This window comes from Haliotis cracherodii, unplaced genomic scaffold, assembly GCF_022045235.1.
Source record: "Haliotis cracherodii isolate W230 unplaced genomic scaffold, xgHalCrac1.p SCAF_25, whole genome shotgun sequence".
NCBI lineage: Eukaryota > Metazoa > Mollusca > Gastropoda > Lepetellida > Haliotidae > Haliotis > Haliotis cracherodii.
The window spans coordinates 8,731,362-8,745,000 of record NW_027266281.1 but is presented as its reverse complement, the minus strand read 5'-3'; the positions used below and the strand labels follow the sequence as shown (position 1 = coordinate 8,745,000).

Genomic DNA, 13,639 nt, shown 5'->3' with positions numbered 1-13,639 from the left:
AAAACGCAATCTGTTGCTGGGAATTTTGTGTAAAAGTAAAATGGCTCAATGAAGAATGATGAATTCGCGACCACATAACCCCTACCATGTTTGAAACAAAAAATTTGTGCCGAAAGCAGATTTATAGATTTTCAAAGACAGGATGGTTAAGATAGTTGTCATCAGTAATGGGTAATGCGATATTTAGATCTTTAGATACTTTCAGTTAAAAATCAAACAGATGATAAAATCCACTGACGTAAATCAAGTGACAAAACGCTTTCATATCCAACAGAAATCTCTGCATAAAGCAGACTCGATTTTACAGGTCCGTCTATTTTCCATTTTATGTTTATTTTGCCCCTCTGTTTATACGATCAAATACCCACATGTGCTTACTTTGATAATGATGATTAATTACCATCACATGGAAACTCTTTGTAATAGTTGATGCTGTTTGACTGCACATGGCTGTTAATCTAGAAATGTTTCCATAAGGATTGCCTCACTGGGAGTGGTGGTAGCGGGTGGATTAAGAATGCCACTGAGGATAATGGTTCTTCTTTTATATCAAATTTCTAAACACTATTTTAATCTTGAGTTTAAGCGGGAGCACAGTTTTGTCTACCTCATTCATTGCCTTTAAACACCAAGTTAAAATGTGTAAAACCAATGTATGGTTTCCCCTGCTGTCGGCTATATGACGGCGGTCTGTAAATAATCGAGTCTGGACCAGACAATCCAGTGAGTGATGTCATGAGCATCGATCCACGCGATTAGGATACGATGACATGCATTAACTAAGTCAGCGAGCCTGACCACCCGATCCCGTTAGTCGCCTCTTACGACAAGCATAGTCGCCTTTTACGGCAAGCATGGGTTGCTGAAGACATATTCTACCCCGGATCTTCACGGGTCTAGTATTTATATGTTCTGTATATTCCGGCAAAGACCTGACATATGAACAACACGCAGGCTCATTATGAGACATGCTTGTCCCCCATGAACAGCCGGGGCAGAATTGATCGTCAGCAATCCATGCTTGTTCCCTCGTGAAAGTCCGGGTTGGAATCAGTCTTCAACAACCCATGCTTGTACCCTGTGAAGGGCTGGGTTACAACTGGTCTTCAGCAAGCAATGCTTGTCGTACCTCGTGACGATCTGGGTGATAATCGGTCTTCAGCAACCCATCAATTTTACCCCATGAAGATCCGGGTTATAATAATTCTTCAGCAATAACGGGATTGGGTGATCAGGCTCGCTGACTTGGTTGATGCATGTCATTGTATCCCAATTGCGTTGATGGATCTTGATAATGTCAATCCCTGGATTGTCTAATTTACAGACCGCCGTCATACAGCAGGAATATTGCTGAGTGCGGCCTTAAACAACAATCAAACAAACATTTATGCAAGTCCGTCATGGGTCTCCTGGCCTCACAAACAATACAGTCCCCGTGTGTATGTTCTGTATCTCAGCATTAATACGAAAGGCATCATTTCTTACCTAAGGCACTGGCAATTTATTATAAGGGAGGAGAGGAACAGGTGAGATTAAGACAAATGTGAGCTGTGCTTGAGACACTCAGAACACACACATACACACACACACACACACACACACACACACACACACACACACACACACACACACGCACGCGCGCACACACACACACACACACACACACACACACACACACACACACACTCACTCACTCACTCAGTCACTCACTCACTCACACTCACACACACTCATATCTGTCTTATTTGTCCACACTGAGGCAGTAAACCTGACACATACTCCTACATTTCTGTCCACGAAGCAGGCGTTTTTAACAAATAGAACAAGGTTGCATACGTCTGATTTCACAAAAACTGACAATGATTCCTATGTATAAGAAAAACTTTGTTCATGACAATGTAAATTTTTAAATATCCCCATCAGTTTTAGTTGTTGGTTGTTTGTTGTTTAACGCCGCACTCTCTTACATTGTGATATTCAGTGATATGAGATTTGCAACATCATTTCCCTGGTTTGGTCCTCAGTCTGTTGTTGTCTGAGTGGTGTTTGTTTGTCTCATTCTATTCACGTATGGACATATATATTTGTTTGTTTGTTGTTTAACGCCGCACTCAGCAATATTCCAGCTATATGACGGCGGTCTGTAAATAATCGAGTCTGGACCAGACAATCCAGTGACTGACATCACGCGCATCGATCCACGCAATTGTAATCGATGACATGCATCAACCAAGTCAGCGAGCCTGACCACCCGATCCCGTTAGTCGCCTCTTACGACACGCATAGTCGCCTTTTACGGTAAGCATGGGTTGCTGAAAACCTATTCTACCCCGGATCTCTACGGGTCAGATCATTTTTAGATGCTATTTTATTGGATATATGAAATTATGCTCTGCACATATTCTAATCATTTGTCTGAGATCGAGTTTTATTATATTAAATTTGTACATAGGTGGTGTTAGCTTTAATATGAATTTTGTATTTTTATATTAATCGTTAATGATGAACTACTATGAAATAATTTAAAAATCTTAGATACAAAAGAGTTTCTGTCGTTTCTCTTTAATCGCAAATAATAAACATATGTAATTGTCTTACATTCTCTCTCACTCACTCACTCACTCACTCTAGTTCTCCCCCTTGCACTCTCACTCACTCACTCTGCAATTCTTTCTCTAGTTCTAGCCGAAGACCCGGGTTCGATGCCTATTTTAGGTGTCCCCAGCTTTGACATCGCTGGAATATTGCTAAAAGCGGCGTTAAACCATACTCACTCACTCGCATTCACTCTTTCTAGCTTTTTCTCTCACTCTCATTATCTCTCTCTCTCTCTCTCTCTCTCTCTCTCTCTCCGTTAAGATAGACATTTTAAGTGGGGTCAAATGAACACATCTTGACTTGATTCAATATGAGCATTCAAAACAGAAATTCATCATCCACAGGATGATATAAACACAAGTACAAAATCCTAACTAAAGATTACAAAAAAGATTCCTGCAAACTTCCTTGAACCCAGATGTTGCATGGCAGAATATTAGGCGGTGATACATCGTAAAGCTTAATAAGTGATGAGTGACATTAAATGCAAACGTCTTACAAAACCATTTAATCACTGGTTTTCAAAACTCACACCACCACAGCCAAGAAGGTACATGACATTCATCAAGCACTGATGAAAACTGATGACAAAATCTCTCATTGTTTCTTTTTCCCAACTGCTGTATCCACGCTTGACAAAGCACAAACTGAACATAAGAACTACCTACCTATGAGAAAGGTGCAAGTGTATCGCCCCGGAGCGGTGGTCCCCATCGCAGAGCCTGCAATGTGAATATCCCGAGTTGTGGTCGTGACTGCTCCGAGAAACACAATGAATCACAGAGGCATGATGGGGCATTAAAACTGGCCATGGGGATTCGTAAATAGTTGTGTTGGTGGATGAGAGGGGGGCTGCCCATCAGGCCCTGACAGACGTCGCTCACTCATGTCAGTCTCCGTCTCTCACCCTCTTAACTTAGCGTCACGGCTCGGTTTGTCATTCGGACAGGTGAACCAAGGTGAGCTCTGTGATGACATGGGCATAAGTGTATGTATTTGAAGTTTACTACTGTTTCGAGCACTTAAAGAAGGGGGTAGGTCAGCCTCTGTATACGTTTGTGTGAGCTAGGCCAGCACTCTATGGATGGAAGATACATCATACAAATGCACTATACAAGTGCCATTATCATTATTATTTACAGATTTTTAAAAATGCAGCAAAGAGGGTTTTGGGTGATCCTGGCACAGTCAGACTGGTTAAGATATTGATATTATTGTTCTTATGTTAATTTACAGATTTTAAAAAATGCAGCAAAGAGGGTTTGGGTAATCCTGGCACAGTCAGACTGGTTAAAATATTAATATTATTGTTAGTATGATTATTTACAGATTTTAAAAAATGCAGCAAAGAGGGTTTGGGTGATCCTGGCACAGTAAGGCTGGTTGGGCTCATCATCTGCTCAGGGCCCTTGCCCCCTCTACACGCAGCCCAGGCAGCGCTGCCTAGTCTAACCCACCCAGAACTCTTCGAAGAATGTGACGACTCCCCAACACTGCAGCCTTCTGCATTACCCAGATTGTCAGAAGGGCTGTATTCCTGGAAGCAAACCCGGGTACTCTCCCAATGTCAGTCAACAGATTGGGGGGCACCAAACCTAAGGCACGGAGAACAATGGGGAGTCGGACAACTTGGTACCGGTACTTGGGATGCAAGCGTGACATTTCGAAAGCAAGGTCCGCATATTTGCCATGTTTTTCCTGAATCTTGTCAATCACATGGGTGTCAAAAGGGACAGAAACATCAATAACATAAATGATTTCATTGGATTTATCAAAAAGGACAAGATCAGATTTCTTGGCCTGGATACGTCTGAGGCTGTATAGGGGCCTATTCCAAGTAATTTTGAATTTGTCACACTCCATGACGCCCTCAACATATTCCGGGTCGTACCATGGATGGACCTCTGTGTCAAAACCACAAGCATGGCGAAGACGGTAATAAAATGATCGAGCTACACCATCATGTCGCTTAAGATACTGTGTTTGTGCCAAATCTGGGCATCAACTGACAATGTGTTGGACCGTCTCGTCAAATTCATTGATGATGATGATGATGATGATGATGATGATAACCAGCATCACCACCATCGTTATTATACTTACTTTAATTATTGTCGCTGCTGTTCTTTTTCTTGTTATTATTGTTGTTATTATTATGGGTAAAAGTGTACACTATATATCTTGTATATATCTACATATCGTGTTGTTTGTGTCGTGTTTACGTTTTTGTATGCTGTACCCATTAAGAGAGGCGAATAGCTGGAATATTGCTGATGCTGCTTCAAGCAACATTTACTCACTCACTCACTGTACACATTAAGACATTGGCGGGGGGAGAAGCTACGAAGGCAATAAGCCTCCCCTATTGTGAGGAACACAGGCTGTGATCATGTCAGTATAAGTGTACATGTCATTGGAGATTTAGTTTTATGTCTTCGTGAGCAGACACTATAGAACGCCAGGCTAATAAACGAGAATGCCCCTTTCATCGCCTAGAACAACAATATAAGTACAAATGCGTATTAATAAGTACATAAATTGGTTTGTGTTCAGTGTACGATTAAGACAACTTGAAGTTAAATACGTACACACGTTGTTATGTTCGTAGGTAGTCCATTTGTCCATTAGTCGACTTCAAATCTGAAGATAAACACGACTGTCCATTAAGGACTTACATTGTCCATTAGCGAATGTAACTTTAATACAGACGAAAGTCTGTAAACTTAAACATTGAATGTTAATATGTACGTTGTCTTTGAGACAAGTTGAAGGTGGAGGCGGGCGTTCGTCGTTGATACGTGAACCTGAAGTTAATTCTTATGTACTTTGTCAGTTGGACCCCGTTTACATGCATATTATATTTATACCTACATATGCACATTTACGTAAGTATATGTATACAGATATATTGAAACAGGGTACAATTGCATATATACATATATTTACGACCCGTGAAGATCCGGGGTAGAAAAGATCTTCAGCAACCAATGCTTGTCGTAAGAGGCGACTATGCTTGTCGTAAGAGGCGACTAACGGGATCTGGTCGTCAGGCTCGCTGAAGTGGTTGATGAATGTCATCCATCCCAATTGCGTGGATCGATGCTGATGATGTCAATCACTGGATTGTCAGGTCCAGATTCGACTATTTACAGACCGCCGTCATATAGCTGGAATATTGCTGAGTGCGGCGTTAAACAAACAAACAAACACCACTCAGACAACAACAGACTGAGGACCAAACCAGGGAAATGATGATGCAAATCTCATATCACTGAATATCACAATGTAAGAGGTAAAACGTTATTTACAAAATAAGAAATCATGCAAGACAAAATTAGAACTGGCTTTATCATCTGTCTTCCTAACTTTCCAAAACAAATACAAACATGCAGAACGGAAGTGCACTGACATTGAAATAAATCTAACTTGGATTATGAGGAACGACAACGTGGAGAAGAACCTGTTTGATATGATGTGTGGGGTTCTCAGGGAGGAACGACATGCGTGGGAGCGGATCGACGAACCTGCCACTTGACCGGCCGTTTATTCAAGATGGTCGCATGTTACATAAGAGGACGTGATTCTGCTTACCAACAACTAATGACATTACACAAAGGGACGTCTGTTGGCTTATTATAATATTACACAGTAGTTTACAAATATATTTTTTTTAATTACAGATATTACATGCTGCACTTAAATGATTTTGGGTTGTGTCGGGCAGAATTCGGTGCTAGAGTCGACCACAAAAACCATGAAAGAGACATCAGTAGGGACACGGCAGTTCCAGAATAATGGGAAAATGGTGAATAATGATAGTTCCTAAAATCATAGTGAAACAGCCAGAGATATTATCTTTTGACTCTTCTGGTTCTTCCACCTATACAATGTAGATCTAAGTTTATGCCACTACTCCATAACACTACCACCAGATCACATACCAGGATGGAATTGGTCTTCGGCAACCCATGCTTGTCGTAAGAGGCGACTACTGCGATCGGGTGGTCGGACTCGCTGACTTGGTTGATGCATGTCATCGTATCCCGATTGCATGGATCGATGTTCATGATGTCAATCACCGGATTGTCTAATTTACAGACAGCCGTCATATAGCTGGAATATTGCTGAGTGCGGCGTTAAACAACATTCAAACAAAACGGTACAGTCAAGCTCATTACTGGAGTTGAATGTTTATTCGCATTGTGCAACCTGGTCATTCGTTAATATAGTTCTTTGTCCAGTATTATGTTCCCTGTGCGTGGAAGGGGAGTATTACTTGTATTCTGAATATTTTACTGCATATTGGCATCATTTATTCTGTTTAAGTGAATTTAAATAGTCAAAAGGACACGGCTGTGATGTTTTTAGCTTCAGGCACAGACACATATCTGTTTATATATGTCTATAAATATGTTGTCATTATCATTTGAATATTTCAAACATTTAAGCAAGCCATTCCTATTTTTTATGATATCGCCTGGGACGTTGTAGTTTCATTAAAAAAAACACTCATATGAGGATGTGTATTTACCAAGAAATTACTGAAGAACGGAAAATGTTTTTTTGTGATTTGACATTAAATGGGCGCTAATATCTGGCTTCTTCTCGGCAGTCTGACACTGGCCGCTGGGGTTCACGAGGTGAGGTGAAATGGGGTTTAACGTCGCTTCCAAGATTATTGCACTTATATAGCGACGTGCATGCACGTGTATGTGTGTGTGTGGCTGCTTGTACTAGTCCGGACTGATGCCGATTTATTGTGGTAGCACACTGGGATACCATGCCGCAGTTTAACATGAATACCCCACTCAGACACAGTATACTGACTCCGAGCCGACCAGTCCTTGTTTTAGCCCCTTAATGCCGAGCGCCAGACAGGGTAACAACAAGTACCATCTTTTAACGTCTTTTGGTATGACGCGGCTGGGGATCGAACCCCGGACCTTCCGCTCTCCGGGCGGACGCTCTACCATTAGACCACGGAGGCGGTCCTAGGGCTCATGAGCTGCCGGGAGTGGATTTCCCCGCTAACGCAACTGAGCGTGACAAGAGACTGGGATACCGTCTGCAAGGACAGCTAAATACCCTTGGAGGCAATATTTGTTTTATGCATTTTTTACACTAATAGGCCACCCGTGATCTATGAAGATTTCGACAAAGGGCGCATGTTATTTAATTTCTTCAACCTAAACAAACCGACAAAAAGAACGACGGAAGCTCATCGGATGTTGTTATTTGGAAATACCCCTGATGGTTATTGTTTTATAATAAAAAGTATCCCTGCAGTGAAAGCATTTTCGGATTTCGGATTCAGTGGACTCCGTTGTTGTCATCCATGTTTTCTGGTATAACCAACCCTACACTTGTGCATTTGTCGTCATTCACTCGATACTCAGTTTATGAATTTGTTACAGGTATAATTAGTGGTAGCACCAGTCAGATTACCCGATAAAGGTTCCCATTCGGCATTTCTTGTGACATGGGTAATTATTCAATCTGAATCGAGGTTTGAAGTGAGGTGAAATGTGTGTTATGTAATATGCACGTGGCAGCCCAGCAAGAGATGAATGATCAGTTGATTTACTTTTTTGTATATCAACGGATCAGCCCTAGCCATCAAAAGATCTACAGAAAAAAACGTTGATTGATTATCTTGCTCAGTGGATATGTCAAACGTAAGTGTTTACATGTGTAGGTTTACTAAGTTCTATGTAGTTCTGTGTAGTTCTAGTTACTGTGTAGTTCTATTCACTGACCAGTATCGTTTTCACCTCAGCCACAGCGATGGGCGGATTCGAGTGTACCGACGTCGAAGTGAATGTTACGTCAATCATTGAAGAATATCGGTTTGGCGGCTGCAGCGTTATTGCATGGGGTGGGATTACAGTTTTTGCGTCGTCATGGCCAAGGCATTACCTTTCAACATGACAACGCCTGGCCTCAACAAAGGCTGCCATCATTGTGAATGTCATAGCTCATACCCAGATAAGACAGTTTCACAGTTGTTTCTTTAATTTCCAAATCTGTTGAATCGATGAGGTGTAGTTATATTTTAACGCTGACATTATTGAAAGAAAGACTGTATGTATATATTTGAGACTGAGGTTGATCCTTTCTCTTCTTCAAATTAGACGTCGACAATACTTAAACATAACTGACAATGAATTCTAATCACTAAACAGTATCAGTAAACACTAATGAGCATGTTTATTCTGAACGTTATTTCTTGTCACATCTCAATGCGGGGCGGTCGGGTAGCCTTGTGGTTAAAGCGTTCGCTCGTCACGCCGAAGACCCGGGTTCGATTCCCGACATGGGTACAATGTGTGAAGCCCATTTCTGGTGTCCCCCGCCGTGATATTGCTGGAATGTTGCTAAAAGCGGCGTAAAACCGAACTCACTCGCTTATATCTCAGTGCAACAACACAAAGAAATATCATCTAACATTCAAGAACTCAAGTTTGTTTGTTTGTTGATTGATGAATGTCCACATACCCCAATTGCCTGGATCGGTGCTTATGACATCACTCACTGGATTGTCTGGTCCAGAATCGATTATTTACAGACCGCCATCATATAGCTGGAATATTGCTGAGTGCGGCGTTAAACAACAAAGAAACAAATCACACCCACGTCGCTATGTTTGTGCAATAATCTTGAACGCGACGTTAAACTCTATTTCACCTCACAACGTGACGTCTTCAGAGTAGAGTGGTTCACAGCTGAACTTTCGAAAGTTCGCGCAACTTTCCACCTTTCAAATCAAATTTATACTGACCAAAAGTTCAAAGCTTGGAAGCCTTGAAAATAAAACAAATGTTTTTGAAAGATTTTCTAACATTTTTTCTCAAGATTTAATGTCGATAAAACAAATGTGTTTAAAAGTTTTTCGAACATTTTTCTCAAAATTGGATTTCGATTTATGTAGATCTCATGGATCAGGAAGGGCCTGTATCTGGTTATGTTCGTTAAAAGTACAGTTTATCTCTTAAACGACGTCTCGCAGCATATAACACTTAAACCCATGACGCTGATCTCGACGGTCAAGTTCGTTTCATCTTATATAAGGCGAGATGTAAGCGCGGCTGTCAAATCTACCTGAAGGTTTAGTGTTTTAACGCCCAGTAGCCTTCGGTGCATCTTGTATATGCTGCCGCTATTTGTACCTACAGGGATAGTGTAGCTATCGCACTGAATACATGAGAAGGGTTTGATGGATGGCTCAGCTACTCGTCAGTTCCTCTCGGTACAGGCTACATCAGACTTCGCGTTCGATTCTGATATATTACAGTTTCCAGGTCATGGCGTCCTTGTGTAGCCTTTACCTATGCGCTAGCGATGGGTTTCAATACCCTTGATATTGTAAACCTTTGCTCCAAATCCTACAAATCTATTCAAAGAAAAATGATAAAGATATTATTTGATTTTATCGGGAACACAGCAGTTGAAAGAAAAGAAAGAGTTTAATTTGTACAGAGATATCTTTAGGGGATCTACAATGTCAGTTGCAGAAGACTTTCTGCCTGCTATTAAGTTAACATGTTGTCGAATAGCTACATCTAAAATGTCAAAATATATACCTTATATGTTAGTGGACCTAAAGTTAAAGTTACCAATTTGAGAATATAGAATATTATTTCTAATAACAATAAAATATGTTTGGGACTGATGTTCATAGGAAATATTTAAATATTATATAACGTATAATGTTCAACTTGATATAGTATCTAAAAGTTTATGGTACAATGATCAAACAAAAATGGACGTAAAGCTGTTTGCTAAACATTTGTATCCTACGAACTACGAGGCTATTTATCGTTTATGGAAATAAAGAAAAATATAGAACGAAGATGAACTTTTCACAATATAATGGTATGTTAAGATGTGTAAAATAAATAAGTAATAACAGTACTCGCAAAAGATAACGGGTCCATTACGTTTGGTCTTGTTGAATGAATAGGAAAATTGCTGTAAAACTTTAAACTTTTATGATGAATATATTTAAAATACAGATAGCAAGCCAAACTGTGAAGAAACATCTTATCATGTATTAGGCATACATGGTGCAATTAAAGAATGGAATGATTCATTTGCTACCGTTTGAATGTACAAACAATGCCATATTACGATGGTTTTTACAACAGAAAACTATAGCAACAAACAAATTACTGAAAATGATAAAACGAAAAACATGATTCCTGTGATATTTGTCCCTTTTCTGTTGTAACAATACAATATCTTTTGTATCATTATCATACAGTAGGTAATGTTTTCCTCTGTAATAAAACGTCTTACACAATAAGCAATATTACAGAATACTTTATGTCTCTCGTGGTGACCGTTGGTATGCATAATATAATATTAATAATATTAATGAACACGGCCCATGAAGATCCGGGGTAGAATAGATCTTCAGCAACCCATGCTTGCCGTAAAAGGCGACTATGCTGGTCGTAAGAGGCGACTTACGGGATCGGGTGGTCAGGTTCACTGACTTGGTTGATGCATGTCATCGATCTCAATTGCGTGGATTGATTCTCACGATGTCAATCACTGGATTGTCTGCTCCACACTTGATTATTTTACAGACCGCCATCATAGAGCTGGAATATTCCTGAGTGCGGCGTAAAACAACGAACAAACAAAACAAAACAAACAACAAAAACATCTTTAATAAAACGCCTTATACAATTAGCAATATTACAGAACTTTTTATGCCTCTCGTGGGTACCGTTAGTATACATAATATAATAAATATAATATTAATGAACACAAAGTCCTACATATCCTCGTGTAAAATGAAAAGATGCCATTCAAAACGTAAACGCCTCCATAAGATTATTAAAACTGGAATATTTATAAGAAAATTGAAATGCCTATATACATGAGGGAGGTGAATGTGAGAAAAGGTTGAAAAAAAAACAAATCCAATGTATGAAACCGAGAGGTTTTATCCCGAGGATGAGGGTTTTAAATCTCACAGAAAACCCGAGGGTAAGTGTTTTATCTAACTTTCGTTCAATAAGTTTTGCAGTTAAATCACCCACCCTACAGCCAGGACTTAGCCCCCAGTGACTATTTCCTGTTCCGGCAAATGAAATCTGCCCTACGTGGAAGACGCTTCCAGGATGACGAGGACATAAAGGCTGCCACAGAGGCGTGGTTAGAGGGTCAATCTGCGGATTTCTATAAAAGTGGTATTAAAAGCTTAAAGGACAAATGGAATAAGTGTTTTGAGGTGAATGGTGAATATATTGAAAAATAAAAGTGCAAAAGATATTCGGCGACTTGGTCTTATATTGAAGTTGCAATACTTATTTACGCCCCCTTTTTTTAACGAAAAACACTTAATACAACATTTATAAACATTGATATGTTTCCAACATACTCGCCATGAACCTTATGAAGCGGGCGTAAAATATATGTTGATGGCGTACGGGTACTTCCTTTTGAAAATAACATTCAAAAAGACTTGAAAAAGACATGATTCATAATAGGTTGTAGCAGGATCGTGGTATAAAATCTAACGCGGGACGCATGAAACGCATGTACCCCTCGTGATCCTGCTGCAACGAATTTATCTTACCGACGTATTGTAATGTGACATTGTAAAAGAATTTAAACAAATGAAGTTATTGCCTCTTCTTGCTTTGAAGCGGGGAAAAGGGATTCATTCTGCCTCTCAAAAATCCAGCCTGACTTGTCGCGTGGCGGGGTATAAGAGATAATTCACCCGCTGAGAAATTCATATCCCCCAAGGCGTGCACCAGTCCGATCTCATCATTGTGACATGGAGGTATGATAAGGTAAATTATCAGAGCATCTGTTGCCTTGTGGTACACTTACACTCGCTGGGCAACAGACACGAAGGTTGCATGTTCGATCCGCGGGCTAAAAAGAAAACATTTGTGATATTAATTAATCACATTCTTGTCGTGAGCCTCATTGAAGATAGGTGATGACAATGTAAGTGTTTGCGAACTGGTGTATGCTCCCATAAAATGTCGCGGTATTGACAGGCGCCTCGTCAACATTAAGAAGATGTAATGTTGTTGTTGTTGTTTAATAACGCCGGTGCACATAGCTATATTCCAGCAATATGACGGCGGTCTGTAAATATTCGAGTCTTTGCTAGACAATCCAGTGACTGACATCATGAGCATCGATCTACTCAATTGGGATACGATGACATGCATCAATAAGTCAGCGAGCCTGATCACCAGATCCCATTAGTCGGGCATTGCCTAAAAGTCGGGCCGGGCCGGACCAAGACGGGCCAAAGTGATACTGGCTAATTACTTTATTATCGGCGATCATACCTACATATAATTGATGCAACATACACATATGACATTAATGAACAATCACCAAACAAAAAAGTGCACCATAAATAAGTAATTCGGAGTAAATCGCTTGAAAACCAGAAAGTGGAGCAGTGTGTAAGCGTCGCTGATCTTGGTAACATGTAAAAGAGCAATCGTTAAACGAAATAAGATTTGAAACGTATCAAATACTTCTAGCTACCGTGATACAACGTTCCATCTGTGAGCATAGTGTTTATATTTATAGGAACGTTCTATATATAAGTAAATACCACTTTATAATGTCACTGATCGACGTGTTTAAAGCAGACACGTTGGTTAAAGTAGACCTCTTCTCCCTATACTCTCAACAGTCACACAGGTGTTCGGTCCGACTTGGCCCGGGCTGTCAACATCAACTTTAAACTCACATATGTGTCATCAAATGGATTCACATCTATAAACTAGTATAATATCTACCTAAATACCACTTTATAGTGTCTCAGATCGATGTACTTAAAGAAAACAAGGGGCTCAAAGTGAAGCATTTTTACTGTATTTTCTTAAGAAAATCTATGTCAGAAGTGTTCGGTCCGACTTGGCCCGGGCGTCAAAATCAACTTAAACCTCACAGATGTATCATCAAATGGATTCACATCTTAAGAATAGTATTATATCTGCCTATATACCACTTTATAGTGTCTCAGATCGCTGTACTTAAAGAAAACATGATGCTCAAA

The 13,639-nt window shown here is 40.1% G+C and overlaps 1 protein-coding gene across 1 annotated transcript in view; it reads right to left on the bottom strand.

The window, feature by feature from the left end:
* Positions 1-4,686, bottom strand: part of LOC139472751 (uncharacterized) — a 52,158-nt gene extending 47,472 nt beyond the window's left edge. Inside the window, exon 1 of the mRNA XM_071255219.1 lies at positions 4,605-4,686. Within this exon, the coding sequence (XP_071111320.1) occupies positions 4,605-4,686 (82 nt within the window). The remainder of the gene's footprint in view (positions 1-4,604) is intronic.
* Between the last annotated feature and the right edge of the window lie 8,953 nt (positions 4,687-13,639).